Source organism: Cydia amplana, chromosome 10, assembly GCF_948474715.1.
Source record: "Cydia amplana chromosome 10, ilCydAmpl1.1, whole genome shotgun sequence".
NCBI lineage: Eukaryota > Metazoa > Arthropoda > Insecta > Lepidoptera > Tortricidae > Cydia > Cydia amplana.
This window is the reverse complement of record NC_086078.1, coordinates 922,307-943,812: the sequence shown is the minus strand read 5'-3', so window position 1 is coordinate 943,812 and position 21,506 is coordinate 922,307. Positions and strand designations below refer to the sequence as shown.

The following is a 21,506-nucleotide window of genomic DNA, read 5'->3' as shown; positions in this document are numbered from 1 at the left end:
AGCGATTGTCACCTTGGCTAGGCTGCCTGAACAAAATGTTTTTTTTTCTTTTAATCTGTCTCTATATTTGGATGAATGACAGTACAATCCCCGCCAATTAGAACAACAGGCCATACCAAGGCATGTTTGCCCCTCTCTAACTTCTTTGTGGATAAACCTGGACTTTCAGTGACGTAGAATCGCGATGTCATACGATAATGTCAATAATGTTTGCTCGTTATTTATTTATTTACATAAGGAGATCCAACAGCTAACTAAATGACAATGGAATCTTAAATAGCTATATAGAGCCAATTACAGGAACTCACAAATAGATATGTAATAAAAACATATACTTAAGTAACACGCATCACATACACACACACACACACACACACATTGCAAACATGAAAGAGTTAAGACTCAATCCAAAACTAAACAGAACTAACAACATTCACTTACATAAACCAAACCTACTACCGGTGATAGGACACCAATATTGTAAAAACTAAGAACAAAATAAGGATTGGATACTACATATACAAAGCACTCGCTTACAATCTACTAATTTATAATATGTAACAGGGTAGCCATTCGGACACGGTGTATGAAGTGACGGACGAACCACTGCTGTGGTCGCCAGCGCGGCGGCACCGGCAAGCCGATAAGCTTCGCCTGCGCGCGCACCAGGTAATTTAATATTTGGATTGAGATTATATTTCATTTTAATAATGGTTCGCCACGTTACAGTTATCGCTCATCGGCTTGAAATAATTGACAAGAATGGGCTAGTTGCCAAGAATGGGCTAGTTGACAAGTATGGGCTAGTTGACTAGAATGGGCTAGATAGGCAAATTATTATTTTGTTGTCGAGTTTTATTTTTCGTTTTCAGAGCTCCTGATTTACGAAAACTTGTCCCGAAACAATTTTACTGTTTATGTCATTTTCCGTTGAATTACGAAAATACCACAGGAGTTGGTAATTCAGAACGAGATTTTTTTAGGACATAAGGCGCTATTTGCGCTTGGGTTGCACAGAATAGGTCTCCATCGTAGGCCACGTCTTCGCCTCGGCTAGTCTGTGGCCATGAGTAAGCCCATTTTTAATAAAAAAAAAAGGTATTTTTCTGTTACCTCGAAATGTAAAAAAGACAAATTGACAACAAAATAAATATCTACCAAGATGTCAATTTGTTGTTAATAAAGGTTTTTAACCGATACTGGTCTACTACAATTCACTGTTTTTTGTGTTGATCAAATAGATGGATAAATAGATACACCATTTATTAGCAAATGTATTTATTTATAAGTGTTTGTTTGAAAGTCCGCGTGGTCCCGTGCCTGCCGCGCCGCCGCCGCCGCGCCGGGCCTTATAGTCTGCGCGCACACTGAGAGGAAGATGAACTACAGGATCCTACTCAACGTAAGTATACTTCTGAACTGAAAGTATTAACTTGGTTGGGAAGAGAGGTCATCATATTCATCGCGCCAATTCAGTTTGATTTTTATTGTTTTATCCTAGTGGGACCTATCATAAATATACCTAAGTATTACATATTTAGAGTTTGGTCTGTGTACAAGCCTTTTTTTTTACAAGTTTGACCCATGTTTCAGGCTTCAGGCTATATTTTTACTTATTATAGAACCATGTAAAATGGAGGAAAGAATATCGTTTTTAAATAATCCTGAAAAATCTTATAAAAAAAAATAAAAAATAAAAAAAATAAAAATCATTTATTTCAGACCTTGAGTCCATACACTTACAACTAACTAACTACAAACTAAATTTATCTTAAAAACAAAGTTTTGTACGGAACACTATATACTTATATTAATACTTTTTTTCGTATAGAACCACTAACTTTGGATTACAGAAAACTACGAATTGTAATTCTTTTATTTGTTTCACTTTGATTCAAGCATTTACCTTAGTATTTAGTCGATTGCAACAGCATACCAGTTATCTTTTCTCCCACAGGTAACGCTCTCCGAACTCTGCCCCCAACTGACCAAAATCGTGACCCTCCTACCGTATTTCCTCGTGTACAACGACACTAAACGTCATTTGCGATTCATGGAAGAGAACGAAGCGGCAGACCTCTGGATAGACCTGGCACCCCAGCAGTGTACACCGTTCTGGCCTCAAACGGACTCCATGGCCATGCACTGCAAGTACAGGTAACTACTTACTAGATTTTGCTTTTGACTTTTTTTTTCAGAAACATTTATGTCCTTAGTTGCGCGGGTGGCCTAGCGGTAAGAGCGTAAGATTTGCAATCCGGAGGTCACGGGTTCAAACCCCGGCTCGTACCAATGAGTTTTTCGGAACATGTACGAAATATCATTTGATATTTACCAGTCGCTTTTCGGTGAAGGAAAACATCGTGAGGAAACCGGACTAATCCCAATAAGGCCTAGTTTCCCCTCTGGGTTGGAAGGTCAGATGGCAGTCCCTTTCGTAAAAACTAGTGCCTACGTCAAATCATGGGATTAGTTGTCAAGCGGACCCCAGGCTCCCATGAGCCGTGGCAAAATGCCGGTATAACACGAGGAAGAAGAAGAATGTATGTCCTTAGTTGTTAATAACAACGAGCTAGTAATTTAGATTCATAGAGATTTTTTTTATAGGGATTCGGGAGTCGTAAGCCAGCATTTCCCGATTACGAAGAATCATTTTACAGTGCTGAGGATGGATAAGGGGGTGAGTGACTTTATTTGATCGTCCCGACTAATATTATAAATACGAACTATCTGTCTGTTTAGACGTGACTCTTCACGCTTAACACATTAACTGCCAATAACACGCTAGGCGTGTCCATTTTGTATTGGAACTGGTACACTAGGTACTGAAAGTGTTAATCCGCTGAACCAATTTAGTTAAAATTTGGTATGGAGACAGGACAGGATAATTTTTAATAAGATAGTGAAAAGATGAATGGAATATACTATGGAAGTGGGGTATGGAAGTAGGTACCTACTAACTCTACGTAGAAATATACATTACCTCATCTTAACGCATAAAATAAGAAACGCACAAATGTTACTTTTATTTTTATTATTTTTTACATTAGGTATTTTTGGTGGGGCTGCATAAATATGTTATTTTATAATTTATAAGTTACCACCCGCATTAAACTTTCTTAGACTATATTGTACTACTTGAGTATCTTAGATTATTTTACATCAATAAATTAATTTTAAATAGGAACACCACAGTCTAGTCTATAATACAAAAGTTGATTACATATTAACTCACATTTATAGACGGGGGATAAATGTGAGTTAATATGTGTTCAAAACGCGAAAGTTTTGAATATTATATTGCAAAAGTACAAAAGTAGATTGTCAAACTTTAGCACCTCACAAAATATTAACTGCATAATGTACTAGGCCCCAAGGTTTCTTTAGCGGTTCTTTAGCGATAAGTCCGCCTGATGTCTGCCTGTATCTTTAATCAACTGTTTTTCTTTAAGCTGTATCTTTTACTGAGGTGTGCCAATGTATGTATTCTATCTATCTAGGCCATACAACGCCATCTACTTCAGCTGTCAAGTGTATATTACCGTATCATTGTCCGTATTTGTTCTTCGGCCTCTGCCTTTCTAACGACAAGGTCCCATCATTATGTAACGTATAAGCCGTCCCCTGCGAGCGATGGCTCCATATCTTGATAGCTTTGAGGTGCGCATCACTCTGTTCTTTAGCTGATGAGATTGGAGGGGCTGGTTCTAGGGGCACGGGGGGTGAGGAATTTGATGATGATGATGGTGGTGGGGGTGGAGGCGGGTTGTATTTTGAGCTTGATGTTACCTGTAACAATGAAGTGGAGTTTAAACTGTTGTGAGACATACTAACATTGAATAATTTTACGGTTTAGACTCACTTGTTTTAAGTCACTCGCGCGACATGTTTCGGAGAGCCTAGGTCTCCTTTCTCAAGCACTAACAGTGCGAGCAGCGTTCACGACGGTTGCTCGATACACGGCCGTCGTGAACGCTGTTCGCACTGTTAGTGCTTGAGAAAGGAGGCTTAGGCTCTCCGAAACATGTCGCGCGAGTGACTTAAAACAAGTGAGTCTAAACCGTAAAATTATTCAATGAAGAGGAGATTTTAAAGACTCTTCACGCATTCGCTAGCTTGGGAAATTGGGAATTATTTTGTACTGAGTAGAGACATCTGTTAACCATAGCATAATGTTTAAAAATCCCATGCTTCGGTAGAGACTCGAACTCGCGATTCCGGGACAGCCAGTTTAGTATGTAGACGTAGAGCGATACGTTGAATCTCGTCCGAGCCCTGTATTTTTTTTGTGCTAGGTAAATTATTTCTTTTGTTGAGAGGTAAGTAAGGGCTGGACAATCCAAATATTCTGTTTTAACCAATATTGGTTTGGAGCAGGTATCCGAAAAAAGATCTAGGACAGATTCGAAATGGGATTTAAGACATTAGATTTTCTTTCACTACTTACTGTATAATGCGGCACTTTGTACGAACTGACTGTGTCCAATTTATAAGCATTACTCATCAAAGGCAGATCTCCAAAACTTTCCACCTTATAACTCGGTTTTACTACAGTTGGCACATTATTTGTATAAGAAACATCAAAATCTTCCTCTCTTAAATTAACAGGTTTTGGCAATAATTCTTCTCCCTGTCCATTCTCTACCTTTGGCATATCATTTATCTCATGATGTATATAAGCATTTAAATACGATATCTGTTTATTTTGCATGGATTCTTCTGTCTGCAAATTTGGGGTGTCGTGGTTAACGTAGACTATTTTAGATTGAGTGGCGTCTTCAACGTAGTTTAATAAATCTGTCGGTGCGTATGGGCCGTTGTGTTTACTATCATATTCTTGAGGTTTAGGCCTGAATTCCTCAGTATTTTGAGATCTAAAAGGCCCATTATAAACCTCATCTTGTGGTTTGAAGTTAATTGGGATTGAATCTGATTCTTGTGCCCAAGGTCCATTTCTGTTGAATTTATCTGATTCATATATTTTATAAGGACCGTTTAGATTAAACCCTTGAGTGGAATAATCAGTATCTTTTATAACTCTAGTTTCATCTCGTTTATAAGGTCTTCTTTCCACTGAATTTTCTCTAAACCTTTCTTTTTCACTGGCCATATCTATGAGCTTATCCAAATCTTGCTTGCTTAAGTATTTTACAATATTATTGATGTCTTCGTCTCTTAAACCATCACTGGGTCTTTTACTACTACTAACCTTGGGTCTTGGATCGTGGGGTCTTCCCGGATAAGGGGGTTCGTCATCATCCATCATGTATCCTGGAGGGGGGGTTATAGAAAAGGCCCCCTTAACTGGGTAACTGTTTGGGGGTCTTCTGTAGAACCTAGAGGGATATGAGTAGTACTTTCCGCGTTTAACTCTTATGTGTATAGTTTCGTTTAGAAATGCATCTTCACTGAAAACTAAACTGAATATAGTCAATAGCACTGTCACTGAAATTATGTTCCACATTTTTGAAAGGATTCTAATACTTTTTTTATGTAACTTATCGTGTTTCAAATCGAGGCTTCCACTGAAAACTGAGCTCCAGTGAAATTTTGTCATGTCTTATAATAGTTGAGATGAAAGTGGTGTAAATTGAATTAACACATCCAACTTCACTATGTTATGACTTTGTCGTTTTAACGAGAAGTAAGTGGCGCCAAATGATGCTCTTTAAAGAGTGAAAGTGACAAAGTTGTAATTTTTCAGAGGTGCACGATGTACGGATGTTGTTATGCAATATGTCGTTATGTTGTATTATGGTATGACTTCCGAAATAGTGTTGCAATGTCTTATACAGAGTGCTTCCTGTAACAGGAGCAATAAATTAAACTGTGGGCTGTACTCCTCAAACTGACCAACAATTTATTCAGCAACTTTTAAAAATACCTTATGTTTTGATTTTTATTACACTTTAAAGTTTATTCTAAGACGCAATGTATTGCAAATTTTGTTATGTTTGAAGCGTGACAAGCAACGTCAAACACACTAATGTCAGCGTACATTGAAGGCAATATTTATTTTGTATGAATAAGAGGAATCTAAAGGATTTATAGTTTTTAAAAGTTGCTGAACAAATGTTGGTCAGTTTGAGGAGTACAGCCTTTAGTTTAATTTATTGCTCCTGTTACAGGAAGCACCCTGTATATTTTTGTTTTTATAACTTAACTTATGTTTAGTTAACAGTAATATATAGGTCAGGTTTTAGAATGCCTAATAGAATCAATATTGAGTTATAAACTGAAATAGATATCATACACTAAAGAAAAGTGACCAATTGCACCGGAATATATTTCATAAAATAATTTGATTTGTTATAGTTGAACATTGAGTTATGTTTCGAGTTGATATTTGGACGAATTGTTTTTTGTGTTTGATTAAGGATTTCTTTACTTACTACGCCTAAATACTTAACACAATATTTGGTTTACAGTCAGCGATCACTGTAGAAGTGACGGGAGGAACCGACAGGCCGTTCACAGTCACATTCAAGCCGTATACGGCGGGCGACGCGCCCGTCCGCATAGACAACTTGTGTGACGACCTGTTCCTAAAACTACACCAAAAAGATTCTGGGCAGGTGAGTGTCATCATCATCTTCCTCGCGTTGTCTATTTTTACTATCATTTTCTTTAATTTAATGAATGTTTTAATTAGGTATACAGGATTTTGACTCCTGGAGACCCTATACATCTCTAAGGATAATTTGATTAACTACTATATATTGTAATCTTTTAGTTATGATGACACTTAGAGACATTTACATCTCTAAATAATTTTAGATTATAGTTTTTGTACCTTTGTGTTTTTTTTTTCAATACTATTGTTATTGCGTTTTTTGTAATTCGACATTTAGAGGCTTTATACATCTCTATGTTAGTTTGATTTGATATTTACGGCTTAGTTGTATTTTATAATTATTGATGTGTTTTTTTTTGCTGTATGTAAATTCCATATTGACGTGTAAAAGTGCCCTTGTGGCCTATTTGCTGAATAAATGTTGATATTTGATATTTGTCCCGGATTTTTGCCACGGCTCATGGGAGCCTGGGGTCCGCGTGGCAACTAATCCCAAGAATTGACGTAGGCACTAGTTTTCACGAAAGCGACTGCCATCTGACCTTCCAACCCAGAGGGAAAACTAGGCCCGTGTTGGGATTAGTCCGGTTACTCACGATGTTTTCCTTCACCGAAAAGCGACTGGTAAATATCAAATGATATTTCGTACAAAAGTTCCGAAAAACTCATTGGTACGAGCCAGGGTTTGAACCCGCATTAGCATTAGCTGGATGGAGACTTTGCATTACAGTCAGCAGCAGAAATTGCTAAGCGGGCGAGGTGTGCAAAATTATCTCGACGCGCTCTTATTCTCTTAACAATAAAGTCGCGTCAAGAGCATTTTGAACACCTCGCCCGCTTAGCAACTATTGCTGCTGATTGTACCAATTGATGAAATGAAATTTATAATTTCTGTATACGCTGCAGTTTTTGATCTAGTCGTAAGCGATATTTAGGAGCATCAAAATATCCCGTCCATCAAAATTCAGTTACAATCGCGCGTAGAAATTTTCTGACAAAACCAGTATGAAAAGCCCCTCAACGTGAGATAGACACGAACTATGCAATACAAAGGTCTGGAAGAGATCGCTTTTTAGCGATAAGACCGCCTGCTGTTTAACTTCTTCTTTTCTGTATTATTTATATTGTTTTATGTAATGAGGTGTGCAATAAAGATGATTTTTATTCTATTGTAAGTATTTTTTGTCACCTACAGGTGGCTCTGCTGAGTCCTTATCAGTCTATGCTGTATACGTGGGATGACCCCAGCAAAGAGCGGCAGTTAATGTGGAACATATACAACAATAAGGGAAAAGGATACATCGCGGATTTCAGCCAGGATGGGTAATATACAGAATACTAATCTCTTTTACCTGCAGTCAGATGTATATAACAGATGCGTGTCTGTTTAACGTTAAGTTAGCGTCTGAACAATGAGAAATTAATGACATACTTACCACAAATCTGTAGGTACTGTAGGTACCTCGATACGATCTTAATTAATACCTAATGTCTTTCAACTGTAGCTCAATTAACTTACAGTATAATAGGCCTTTTCTATCTGTGTCAGATGTTTAAGAACTTACAGTAACATTTGTAAAAAACCTACCTATTAAAAAAAACGCTTACCCCTTTATTCATAAAACTTTACGGGCTTGATTTAGTTAAATTATTTTTTATCCCTTTCTTACAAATACACGAGTCAAAATGACAGATAAGGACAAACGCTTATTAGCTAATTGAGGTTTGTAGCGCGTTTATGAATAAGAGGGTTAGTCTTTTAATTTTTTTTTCAAGAAATTGTTGCCAATTTTGTAACGTTAGCACGCTTTATCTAACGAATGGGTTTGTAACCATTTTATTTATTTTCAGTAACGGCGAACAGAAAGTAAGCTTCCATTCGGTCAAGCACTCTACCCTGGTGGCCACTAGCTGCGTCACCTCCAAACTGTCTTCGACCCTCAAACGGCTCACCCCCAGATCCCCTGAACCCTGCACGTCCAGCTCCGATGACTCCGAGAACGAACCCGACCCTCATAAGAAAAAAATGAGGAAAGACAAAGTTATCGTCTATTGGATATCTTATATGGAAGTTTTACAAAGAGTCTTTGTGTTAGCTCAAGACGAAAGAATTGCCTATCAGTATAAAATGAGAATCAATTCAGAAAAGAGCGATTATGAAGTGTATCTGTCTTTAGCTGAAGTCAGTTTATCGGTCTGTGTTGAATCGAAACTTGGAGTAAAGGAGTTGGCTCATCTTAGTGTGACAGACTCGCTTCCGCGTTGGGAAGTCAATGTTAGCCATAAATGGAAACAGTTGTCCCCTGATTTAACTGCTTGGATTGAAGATAAATATCAAACTGAGCAAAAGAAATGTCAGTTAAAAGAATACATTCATATAGATTTAGAAAAAATGCAGATGACCAAACCTTTCTTCTCAGAGTTAAGGAGAACTTATAACCCTGGAGTTTGGATGCAGTTAAGAAAATCTGACACATTAACTTACTGCCATTTGAAGTTACAGAGATTACAAGTAGATAATCAGCTAAGCGAAGCGGTATTCCCTAGTGTGTTATACCCAGCCCCTTTGCCAAACGGACGCTCAACCCGAGGTCCTAAACCAAGTATAGAACTAGTAGCTTTAAAGCAACACAGACCCGCTTTAAACCAAGACGTTTACAAATATTTGAAAGTTCTAGTTCAGGAGCATTATGTGAATTTAGACCGAGGTTTTGTCAACTACGTATTTGACATTTTGAACCATTGGAAGCTTGAAGAGAAACCTGCTGTGAGACTTAGAGCGGATTTGGCTTTGGTTCACATGCCTTTGCCGATCATAGCTCTGAAATCTCAGACCAGCGCTCAGAGGAACGTAATTTTTGAGTTTGTGCACTTGTCTCCGATAAAATTGCTGCTAAGTTTGTCTTCTAGAGGATATTCGGGGGAGAACCCTAATAGTCCTACTAGAACTAGGTTCTGTAGTAAGAAAGAGAATCGGCCTAAGCTTTTCAATAGTGATCTGTTGGAGTATTTGTTTAATTCGTGGGGGTCGTCGTTGTGCGATATGAAGGATGTTGTTTTAAGGTAAGTCTACTTGTATAAGATTCTATGAGTATTTCCATTCTACCATTTTTGTAAATAAAATTATGACGTCACAGGCACTAAACATTCGACCGTCAATTCAGAATATAAATCCTTTCAAAAATACAGATAACCTTAGGTCTATTAAATGACGTTATTTTGTTATGATGACATCGTTATATCTTAATGTAAATGTAAAAAAACCTAACTTAAGATGAAAGATAAATAAAGAGAATAATAATGTTTAATTTTATACTTTTACGAGTAATTAGTACCTATTTAATGACAGTAATGTTATAGAAAATTTTAATAAAGTTTGGTCAAATTGTTTAGAAAGCACCTAAAAAAGTCCTGACACAACATACATTTTTTTGACATTTTTTCGCCAAAGTAGCGTTTACTTAAACTGTAGTTGTGCGCGCATTACGTATTATTACATAAAAGACCCGTTAGTCCGTTGGTTTGACATGCTTTACTTATAAAAGGTTCGTGCTAATTTCTAAGTTAAACACTTGGAAGTGGCACATTCTAGCGATTACGTAAATGTGATAATGATATAGTAAAATAAATATTTCCTTAAAGCCTTGCCTTTAATACTCTATTTAAAATGACGCCTTCTTTAGATCATAACTACTAACCTATTAACAATATATAAGGCTGCTTTTCCAATACCGTTTACCGTTAAACAAAGCTTATCTTATAGCTCTAGTGGAAAATACCTTAAGATGCGAACTATACGATAATTAAAAAGACTAAATATGTAATTATGACAAATACAATAAAATTACTTGATATCCTTCATGACTTTCCAGAATGGCCTACTTAGAGATCCGAAACGCCCCTATAACGACCACAGCGCTCATAGACACAGCTTCTCGCTTCTACTGGACCCAACTAGTACAACAATTCTACGTGTTGGTCCTTGGTCTGAATATACTGGGCAATCCGTACAGTATTATAGGAGATTTCTGCCGCGCTATGAAGCATTATTATGAACCTTACCTGGTAAGTAATATAGACTAGTTTAGTTTTTAAATTTACTATAATAACAGCTCTCATAGATACAGCTTCTCGCTTCTACTGGACCCAACTAGTACAACAATTCTACGTGTTGGTCCTTGGTCTGAATATACTGGGCAATCCGTACAGTATTATAGGAGATTTCTGCCGCGCTATGAAGCATTATTATGAACCTTACTTGGTAAGTAATAGAGACTAGTTTAGTCTTTAAATTTACCATAATAACAGCTCTCATAGACACAGTATCTCGCTTCTACTGAACCCAACTAGTACAACAATTCTACGTGTTGGTCCTTGGTCTGAATATACTGGGCAATCCGTACAGTATTATAGGAGATTTCTGCCGCGCTATGAAGCATTATTATGAACCTTACCTGGTAAGTAATAGAGACTAGTTTAGTCTTTCAATTTACCATACTAACAGTTCTCATAGACACAGCCTCTCGCTTCTACTGGACGCAACTAGTACAACAATTCTACGTGTTGGTCCTTGGTATGAATATACTGGGCAATCCGTACAGTATTATAGGAGATTTCTGGCGCGCTATGAAGCATTATTATGAACCTTACCTGGTAAGTAATAGAGACTAGTTTAGTCTTTCAATTTACCATAATAACAGCTCTCATAGACACAGTATCTCGCTTCTACTGGACCCAACTAGTACAACAATTCTACGTGTTGGTCCTTGGTCTGAATATACTGGGCAATCCGTACAGTATTATAGGAGATTTCTGCCGCGCTATGAAGCATTATTATGAACCTTACTTGGTAAGTAATAGAGACTAGTTTAGTCTTTCAATTTACCATAATAACAGCTCTCATAGACACAGTATCTCGCTTCTACTGGACCCAACTAGTACAACAATTCTACGTGTTGGTCCTTGGTCTGAATATACTGGGCAATCCGTACAGTATTATAGGAGATTTCTGCCGCGCTATGAAGCATTATTATGAACCTTACCTGGTAAGTAATAGAGACTAGTTTAGTCTTTCAATTTACCATACTAACTGTTCTCATAGACACAGCCTCTCGCTTCTACTGGACGCAACTAGTACAACAATTCTACGTGTTGGTCCTTGGTATGAATATACTGGGCAATCCGTACAGTATTATAGGAGATTTCTGGCGCGCTATGAAGCATTATTATGAACCTTACCTGGTAAGTAATAGAGACTAGTTTAGTCTTTCAATTTACCATAATAACAGCTCTCATAGACACAGTATCTCGCTTCTACTGGACCCAACTAGTACAACAATTCTACGTGTTGGTCCTTGGTCTGAATATACTGGGTAACCCGTACAGTATTATAGGAGATTTCTGCCGCGTCATGAAGCATTATTATGAACCTTACTAGATATGTCCTCTGCATCTTTTACTACAGCCAGGCGTGTCTCGCTCCGCGATTTCGTCGCTTTGCTACAGATAGCTAAAAGTACATCCGTTCGGCCTCAATTTTGGGGAAAGCCATAAGCCGCGCGTGGCGCTGTCGCCACCTAGCGGCCATATCTGTGCTGATCGTAACAGACGCGTTTTGTTAGAGAGTGAGTCTTCTGTACTTAGTACTATTATTTATTCTGTGCTACATCTCTCATCGATACCAAAACCATCACTTTCTCAATAGTCAATGCGATCAGCCAAAATGAGGAAATTACTCAAAATTCGCACCACATTACTAGCCTTGTGGATAAATACAACTTTTTTATAAAATCTTTTCTTCTTTTTTATTAGGGTTCCGTACCCAAAGGGTAAAAACGGGACCCTATTACTAAGACTCCGCTGTCCGTCCGTCCGTCCGTCCGTCCGTCTGTCACCATGCTGTATCTCACGAACCGTGATAGCTAGACAGTTGAAATTTTCACAGATGATGTATTTCTGTTGCCGCTATAACAACAAATACTAAAAACAGAATAAAATAAAGATTTAAGTGGGGCTCCCATACAACAAACGTGATTTTTGATCGAAGTTAAGCAACGTCGGGCGGGGTCAGTACTTGGATGGTTGACCGTTTTTTTGCTTGTTTTGCTCTATTTTTTGTTGATGGTGCGGAACCCTCCGTGCGCGACTCCGACTCGCACTTGGCCGGTTTTTTAATGTTTTCAAGCCAGGTAACCCCTCCTCCCCTTCCCTTCCTTCCTTCCCTTATATATTTTTTTAATCTTTTTAAAGGGGTTTCGTCACGATGTCACCCCCTTCCCTTATAAAGTCATGTAATTATACTTGGTCAACCATATCTTGACAGTAGAAAAAGGCGGCAAATTTGAAAAATGTAGGCGCGAAGGGATATCGTCCCATAGAAAATTTGAATTTCGCGCCTTTTTTTACTGACAAGATTTGGTTGACCAGCTATAGTAAATGTGTCGGTGTGGTTCAGGGCACAGCTCGCGGCAGACAGGAGGACCCGTCGTCTCGCTTGGAGCTGGGCGCGGCGCGGCTGCTCGGGCAGGCGGCGGGCGCCGCGCCGTCCGCGCTCTTCGACGCCGCGCCCGCACGCCGCCGACACGGTAACTAAACCTATATCTTATGCTGGCTGTATACAGGGTGGAAAGATAAGTCGGGCCCTGGAGGGAAACTACCTTAAATCCTTAAGATGGCTCATTTTACTTAAAGGAGACATTCCTTTATTTTTAAAAAGAAACAAAACTGCATTCAAAGTATTTTTCTTTTTTTCTTCAATTTGGCTTGTCTAAAAAAATCTTGAGTACTAAATATAAGATTTTATGGATATTTTGTACGTCATACGAGTGTAAGACCTAATGTTTCTTGGAGAAATGTTATCATTAACATTAACTGTATCGACTAGTAGAATAAAATTGCTAGTTTTTATTTTTTGGAATTTTTAGTCGGTTCGAGTCCCGGGCGAGGCAAGCGAGTTTTAGAAAATCTTTGAATGCAGTTTTGTTTCTTTTTAAAAATAAAGGAATGTCTCCTTTAAGTAAAATGAGCCAGCTTAAGGATTTAAGGTAGTTTCCCTCCAGGGCCCGACTTATCTTTCCACCCTGTATACTCGTCGGGATCCCGAAATAAGCCGAAAACGGGTTTATGCATACCGCTTCCTTCTCGTCTCGCCCTTCTCCGATTGGGCTTTGCTAAGAACTTTAACACATTCAGTCCCAAAAACCCGACTATCGGGTATTTTATGATTTCGTTACCTGCAGGCCGGACGAGCCGATAGTCGGGATCGTGGTACTACAGCTTTATATGACGAAGTTTTTGTCGCCCGGCGCGGATGTCTTGTTTGGCTGGGTGGCAGTAAATGTGTTAAGGAAGCAGAGTATATGGCCCTTATTCCTGTTGTATCGTTTTAATTCATTATCCTTCTCCATAGTTGAAGACGGCGCGCTGAGTAACGACCTACCAGAGAAGGTTCTAGAAGCAAGCCGCAGTCACCCTGCCAGCGTAGCTTTAGCACTTTCAGGACTTGTTGCGAGACCTAGTGTCGGTGAGTTTTGTATTTGTACTAACACTAGTGAGCTTCAAGGGACTATAAGCAGTGGAGTCTGAGTCACTAATAACCAAAAGTCTCATGGCCTTTTATGAATTGGAATAATGGGGGCCTGTGCTCGCGACCTTGTAGTCGTATCGAGGCTCCTTTCGGATTTGGGGCCCGGCGCCAGGGCATGCTGCCCGCCTGTAGTGACACTAGAGATGCACCGGATATCCGGTTATTATCCGGTATCCGGCCTAACCGGCCGTTATTTTAGTATCCGGCCGGATACCGGATAGTGCCGTACTATCCGGCCGGATACCGGATAGTAAAATTAACACATTTTGGGGTAAGAAATGGAATCTAAAAAACAAGCACGGTCATAATGCTAACGACACAGTAGATAGAAATGAATACGTAATCAATGTCACACAATACACTTATTTGTTTACACAAAAATACGCGCGCGCACTTGTAACTATAAACGAACTTACTACGTAATGACATGATATAAAACTCGTTACGATCCTAGAAATGTGTCCGCGTGAACGTTCACTACGAAACAGGTCGAAACCTGCACGACGCGCACCTGCAAAACTCAAAATATAGGTATAGTTCCGCCGGCCGAATATCCGGCGGCCGGATACCGGATATTCGGCCAGTGTCCAGGCCGGATATCCGGTATCCGGTATCCGGCCAAACAACTATCCGTTGCATCTCTAAGTGACACCATGCACTGAGGGCTAGAAAAAGCTATACGAGCGGTCACAAAAGTCGTTGACACTTTTTCGTGATACATATTTTACATATAATGCATTACATACTTTAATACAAGATAAAGTATATTATAGGTATAGACTTCTGAATATGATCCAACCTTAATATACCAACCTAATTAATATAATATTAGGTATATCTGTAAATAATATTGAAGTAAGTTACTTGCTTTGATGTTTACAGCGAGTTTTTAGTTATTATACACATTATGTTACTAGGGGATCTTTAGAAATCTGTTAATGTGTTAATAAATAAGTACTTGAATCTCGATTTAAAAGTTTTAGTCGCATGATTATATATGTTTTTAGAATTTAAGCATGCGTTTCTAAAATGAGCCTTTTATAAATACGTAGTTTAGTGTTTCGTCATAATTTGACGTTTGTTTGTATATCACTTTCATCATGATATCAATTCTGATCTATCATTCTATCTAAGTAATGGTATTCTACCGTTTTGACCATTTGAGGGACTCTATACAAAAGGAATCCAGTCCCAATGACCCTTAAAAATGAAATAAAACGATAGGACGCCACGTGAATGTACAATTGAGATAAAAACGAATTCTATTGTATTGTTGATAAATCAGTAGATATGATCTGTGCTGTACCTACACGGCTTTATTAAAACAAATATGGCGGTCATTTAGCCAAAATCATTTTGCTGAGCCAAAACTTTACAATTAGCACTTTGATTGCGCGTCATTCTTTCTGCTCTCTGTACACGTACACGCCACAGAACGAAAATTAGGTGTTCTGTACGTACACGCTAACCATCTCAACTGTACATTTCCATTCGCTGTATGATCTAATCTGTTCCGTTTTCTGTACATCTATTACTGCACGTGGATAGATGGCGAATATCTTGTTTTGCGACGTAAGTATTGCATGCACTGTCATTTTAGGGCACTTTCTGAATGTGACATACCTCAAGTCTGATTAACAAGTTAGAAATTAATGGTGCCTAAATTGCACCTAGTTAGTTAAAAGTGCGCTCTACGAGTACGAGTATTAAACTGCTTAACTCTGGGGCACACTTAAGAAATAGTGCGTGTCTACATCTAGCGAATGCGTCGCTCGCACGTCAGACGCGAATCCGAATCGCTATCTCCTAGGTACATTTTGAAGCATAATTTTACAAATAGTTTGCGAATTTAAGGCATATTCGACAGATTAGGACGCACCTTTGTGTACTGTAGGAGCACGTATTCGATGGTTTACTTTGGCTTCCAACATAAGTAGGGAGCGTTTCCGTAATTGCATGAGGGCATGATCACGTCACGATTTTTACCTACACATCTTATAAGTAAGTAAATACAATATTTGATGAATACGAGTATTAATGTAATTATAGACATATGCCGAGAAGCGATGCGCGCCGCCGCCGGTAGTGGCGCGGCGAGCGCGCTCCGAGCCGTGGCCGAGCGCGCTGGACATAGACTAGTGGCGCGCGCTAGGCTGCCCCGACACTGCTCTAATACTGAGGTATACCTACTTATAACTAGTAGTTCGCCCCGAACTGAGAACTCGCGTTTCGCATAGAACTGTATTTTAAAACTGGATAATAAAATAAAAAAAATGTGTAAGTCGAGCACTTTCATTTGATACCAAACTCGACCATACTTTCTTGCAAAAAAGATGACCAGAATAGCAAGACCCCTCTCAAATTGCTTTTAGCCTTCTAAGCTCTTCTAGCTCAATAACCCCTTGATCGAGCCTGCTCATAATTTAATGACTAAAATATAATGCCCTCAACTACACGTTTACCCAATTTCATTTAAATTAGAACAAATTTACTTAAGTTATTGTGTATCAAACTATCCTCTGATAGTTCAGCTTAAAAACATCGAAATGCCGGGACGTGCCCCTAGCCAGCCGCGTGTCCCAAGTAAAGTCGAATGTAAGAACTTCGCTTCGCTTCGCTCGCTCGTTCGATAAACGTAAATAAATGTGTACGTCGGAAGCCACTTTGATTTTACAGGGAAACAAAGTATTTCATCTCAAATTTTTTTTTACCTAATTTTACTACCTAAATTAATACCTAAATTTCTACCTAAGCAAATACCTAGGATGACACAAATTATAATTTTTAGGTTTAGTATATGGTCTAAAAGGGGCCCAATGATTACCTGTCCGCCAGACGACATCGGCCTGTCAGTTGATCGGAACTGTCAACTTTTGTCCTACCAACTTGTGACTACGTCCACATAGAACGTAATATAAGTAATATAAAAGTCGTTTGACATTCACAAAGGTAACACTTAGGTGACTAAATAATGTTTAATAGGGTATCCGGCCATATTCCCACCACGAAGCGCTCGGTCTTCAGCTGCTGACGCTATTGGGGCGTGGTCACTACGCGGACACGGACGCGTACCTTGCGCACGCGCATCTAGCTCCCACCAACTGCAGCCTACTGATATCTACGCAGTGAGTACTAACTATATATTCTGATATTTAATACTTAAGAACCTACTTTTTTGTTTAGGTAATAAGACTTATATTGTGTACTACTTATAGTTTATAATTAAGTGAATAATTAATTAATATTGTCCTTTGCTGCCTGAAACACAGGGAATCCTAGTTCAGGCATTTGTAAATCACTTGTCTTTATAAATTCTTAGTCTTTAAGAGCAACCACTGTACTATACTTTTCTCAATAAATTATTTGTATTTGTATATGTCTACATACATACATATACTACTACTAACTGCAGCTTGCTGATACCAAGAATATTTGTTTTGGCGAGTTCCCTAAATTTCGGCACACAAGCCATCTTCGTGGAGTTGGATTCTTTTTTTTTTTTATCACAAAGTACACAACAATTTTTAACAATTTATATGCCTCCACCACCATGACCATGACCATGACCATGACCATGACCATTACCATGACCATGACCATTACCATGACCATGACCATGTCCATTACCATGACCATGACCATGACCATTACCATGACCATGACCATGTCCATTACCATGACCATGACCATGACCATGTTAACTAAATTATCATTGTGTGTATATTTCAGACATATCTTCATGGTCCGAGCCGGCGGCGCGAGCAACTCGTGGCACATCGAGTGGGTGCTCAAGCTGGATGACATCATAGGAGCGCCCACAGTCAGCGGGGACAAACTCGTACTTAATGTTAAACAGGTACTTTCATGACGCTAAATATTGAATTGAACGAAAGCTGTGATAGAAGCTCAGTTTACATACAGAACTTCATTGAAAATCAGAATTGAAAAACAAATTTTACTACTCCCGTACTTTTATTTATCATTTAAAGGGTCGTGCACACACCTTTAAAACCCTACCTTATAGTTGTCAAGACAAGTCTTTTGTCTATTCCCCAAAAAAGGATTTGTGCTTACACGCAGTATCTTTTTGGCGATTTTACGATACTTCGTGTAATGACCACTTAAAAAATATTAAATGAAATATAATGTTGCCAACCTTATTTTAAATGTCATCTCTGACAAATAACTGAACCATAGACATGTTTTTTTTTAAATTTCATTCATTCATTCATCCTTTTCCCGCCCGTACCATCCATTTTTGCTACTTCTGGAATTAAAAATATTTGTTAAATTTACAATTTCATTTCAAAGTAAGTGCTTGGTCGTAGAAAAAGTATTGTATGCAACGTTGTATAACTGAGTCAAAAAATACTCGTGGCGTCTTTATTAACAATTTTCGGCTTCGCCTCAAATTATTACTCACGCCACTCGCCTTTTTTGACCTCTCTTAAACAACGGTTGCATTTATGCATACTTTAGTACTATAAACATATTAAAAGCTCATTAAGTCGAGCTCAGAGCCATTCGCATTGGTTAACTGATGAGGCTGAATAAATAAATATTATAGGACATTCTTACACAGATTGGCCTGCTTACAAGTAATTATCGCACAAGTGTAAACATTATGATAGGTACCTATAGAAAATGTTTCGTAGCCTTTTATTGCTACGTTTGTGTATTTGTCAAAGACTTAGGTTTGTGTTGCCATATGCATTTGTCAAAGACTTAGGGCCAGTTGTACCAACCACATTTGACATACTGATCAACGTTAGCAGGCGCGCCAACTACTACTACTACTTTACTTTACTATGAAACTTTCCATACATAAAAATTTAGCGAACTCTTTAACGATACGAACAGATTGGTGCAACCGACTCCTAGTCTTAGTAAGTTGGCGCCTACGCTATTATTAACGCCGCTCCAATACAATCGCGCTGCTATGCGACGTAAGCGTCAAGTGCCATAAGGTACCTTTTCCCGTGGAACGTCACATATATTCGAGAAATTGGGACGGGTTTCCACCGTGGCGGGTGGCCAAAGGGTTCAAGACGTTAGCCCGGATTGCTAAAGACGCCGGTTCGAATCCGGCCTTCATTACTGGAGGGCTTCGTCACTTTTTAGGGTCCCGTACCCAAAGGGTAAAAACGGGACCCTATTACTAAGACTCCGCTGTCCGTCCGTCCGTCCGTCCGTCACCAGGCTGTATCTCACGAACCGTGATAGCTAGACAGTTGAAATTTTCACAGATGATGTATTTCTGTTGCCGCTATAACAACAAATACTAAAAACAGAATAAAATAAAGATTTAAGTGGGGCTCCCATACAACAAACGTGATTTTTGACCAAAGTTAAGCAACGTCGGGCGGGGTCAGTACTTGGATGGGTGACCGTTTTTTTGCTTTATTTTTTGTTGATGGTGCGGAACCCTCCGTGCGCGAGTCCGACTCGCACTTGGCCGGTTTTTTCTTTAATATATGACATCTATTTCAGTTTATAACGTTTATTTTCAGGACGAGATGGTAAACTACTTCTCGACGGACGAAAAGGTGATAGAAGTCCCTGATCCCGCTGTTCTGGAGTGGCTCAGAGCCAAGATTGAATGTGCTCTAGTACTGGCTTTGGAAGATAAGCGGTGTTCTACCGATTAAAGTTATTGGTAACCTCCTATCCTAACAGTGTATGGTATTGCCGGCAAAAATAGTATGTTTTTCATTGACGTACCTATATCTCAGGACGAGCCTTATGGGTACTAAGAATGGTGCTAGTTCAGCGGTGTCACTCACGAGTTCGAGCCAATCGTGCAGTCTAACGCAACTATAGTTCGTTTTTTTAGCATTAGAAAGAACTTGAAAGAAGGTAAGCGATTTTGACATGTCTTTTAATTGAAAAACACTTTTTAAAAATCAATAACTATTACTTATGAAAGCAGAAGACTATAAAAGATCGTATTAGATTCATAATTGTTACATATTTGCCGTAATTTATTTTTAAAATGTGTTTTTCAATTAAAAGACACATCAGGATTGTTTACCTTATTTCTAATGCTAAAAAAAACGAACTATAGTTGCGACCAATCGCGCGTGATAGAAAAATAGGAGATATCTGTGTATATTATATTTAAGACTTTTAAATCAAATAAAGTAAAAGTAAGCTATTTCATTATATTCATTGCAAACAATGTAATGAGGGTCATTTATTTACGCTGTTACATAAGAATATGATAATAGATTTAAAATAAAAAGAAAACAATACTTGGAATAAAACACATTTATTATATTACTTACATTATATTCTGACACCGCCAAGATAAAAATCCAGGACACCACTTATTAAAAATATCAGCCTCTTCAAGGTATCGCGATGCGACCACGAAAGTAAAATAATAGACTGAAGGTGTGGAGTTTAGCCGTCCAGACTTCCGTCGCTAGCTAGAGTCAGAGCGAGAATCAGCCCCTCCACTGGTGGACAGCCCTTTTTATGCTAAAATCCCCACCTTCATTCGAACGAAGTTTGTACAAGACAATTAAGACAACTTCCGGCTATCTATATTCAATTAATTTACTTATAAACTACTGTAATAACAATTCATAATTTCAGATAATTAATTTAAGATTTATCTAAGCGTTATTTATAATTTATTACATCACAACTCTATAACACATTACACACAACTAAAATGTACAAAGTGTACTTCCGGTTATCAAAATTAATTCACTATACGTTTAAGTACTTTTTATTATTATTTGTATTGCCTAATTATTAGTTTAAATTATGACTAAGTCTCTGTTGTCATTTATTATCTAACACGGCCATTCTGATAGATACTTCGTTCTCGAAGTATCAACAAATAATACTGATCATATACTTTTTACAATATAAATATACTTGTTAATATAAATACATATTACCGTTTCATAATCATGGATTCACTGGTAATTCGTAATCATAAATAATCATCCCATATCATACTGTGTACGGCCAATCACCCGCTGTCGATGAAGCTTAATCACCCGCGACAGTGATTCCGGACATCAGCCAAAGTAATACTCATAATAGTCACTTTATATTTCCAAGTATAATCATTTAACCACACCATCACATACAACCATTACATAATCGTTTATAATTGAATATATATTTTTAATACCTAAGTATTCAACATTTATTCCTCAAATTCACCAGGCCATAGCCGTAGCTTGTCTTTCGCTACGGTTATGTTCCTTAAATAGCCAATACCTCTTAATGAATACCTATCATTATCCTCTATGTTTATTATTTCATAAGGACCTTTATATTTAGGACTTAATTTATTATGACGCCTGTGGTCCTGATTAACATAAACAGTGT

General features: G+C 38.3%; 2 protein-coding genes across 2 annotated transcripts in view; one reads left to right on the top strand and one right to left on the bottom strand.

Moving 5' to 3' along the window:
• Positions 1-19,807, top strand: part of LOC134651656 (intermembrane lipid transfer protein VPS13A-like) — a 93,581-nt gene extending 73,774 nt beyond the window's left edge. The window contains 17 exon segments of the mRNA XM_063506755.1: positions 565-669; positions 1,304-1,402; positions 1,958-2,157; positions 2,608-2,680; positions 6,429-6,575; positions 7,770-7,897; positions 8,426-9,637; positions 10,447-10,656; positions 11,079-11,119; positions 11,275-11,423; positions 13,029-13,158; positions 13,983-14,096; positions 15,708-15,731; positions 16,209-16,339; positions 17,142-17,284; positions 17,889-18,015; positions 19,670-19,807. Of these exon segments, the coding sequence (XP_063362825.1) occupies positions 565-669; positions 1,304-1,402; positions 1,958-2,157; positions 2,608-2,680; positions 6,429-6,575; positions 7,770-7,897; positions 8,426-9,637; positions 10,447-10,656; positions 11,079-11,119; positions 11,275-11,423; positions 13,029-13,158; positions 13,983-14,096; positions 15,708-15,731; positions 16,209-16,339; positions 17,142-17,284; positions 17,889-18,015; positions 19,670-19,807 (3,171 nt within the window).
• Positions 3,547-5,594, bottom strand: LOC134651609 (uncharacterized). The gene is made up of 3 exons (XM_063506708.1): positions 4,401-5,594; positions 4,143-4,155; positions 3,547-3,789 (listed from the first exon to the last, which is right to left on the bottom strand). The coding sequence occupies exons 1-3, from the start codon at positions 5,555-5,557 to the stop codon at positions 3,547-3,549; spliced, it is 1,413 nt and encodes a 470-aa protein (XP_063362778.1). The 5' UTR covers positions 5,558-5,594.
• Positions 19,808-21,506: the final 1,699 nt, after the last annotated feature.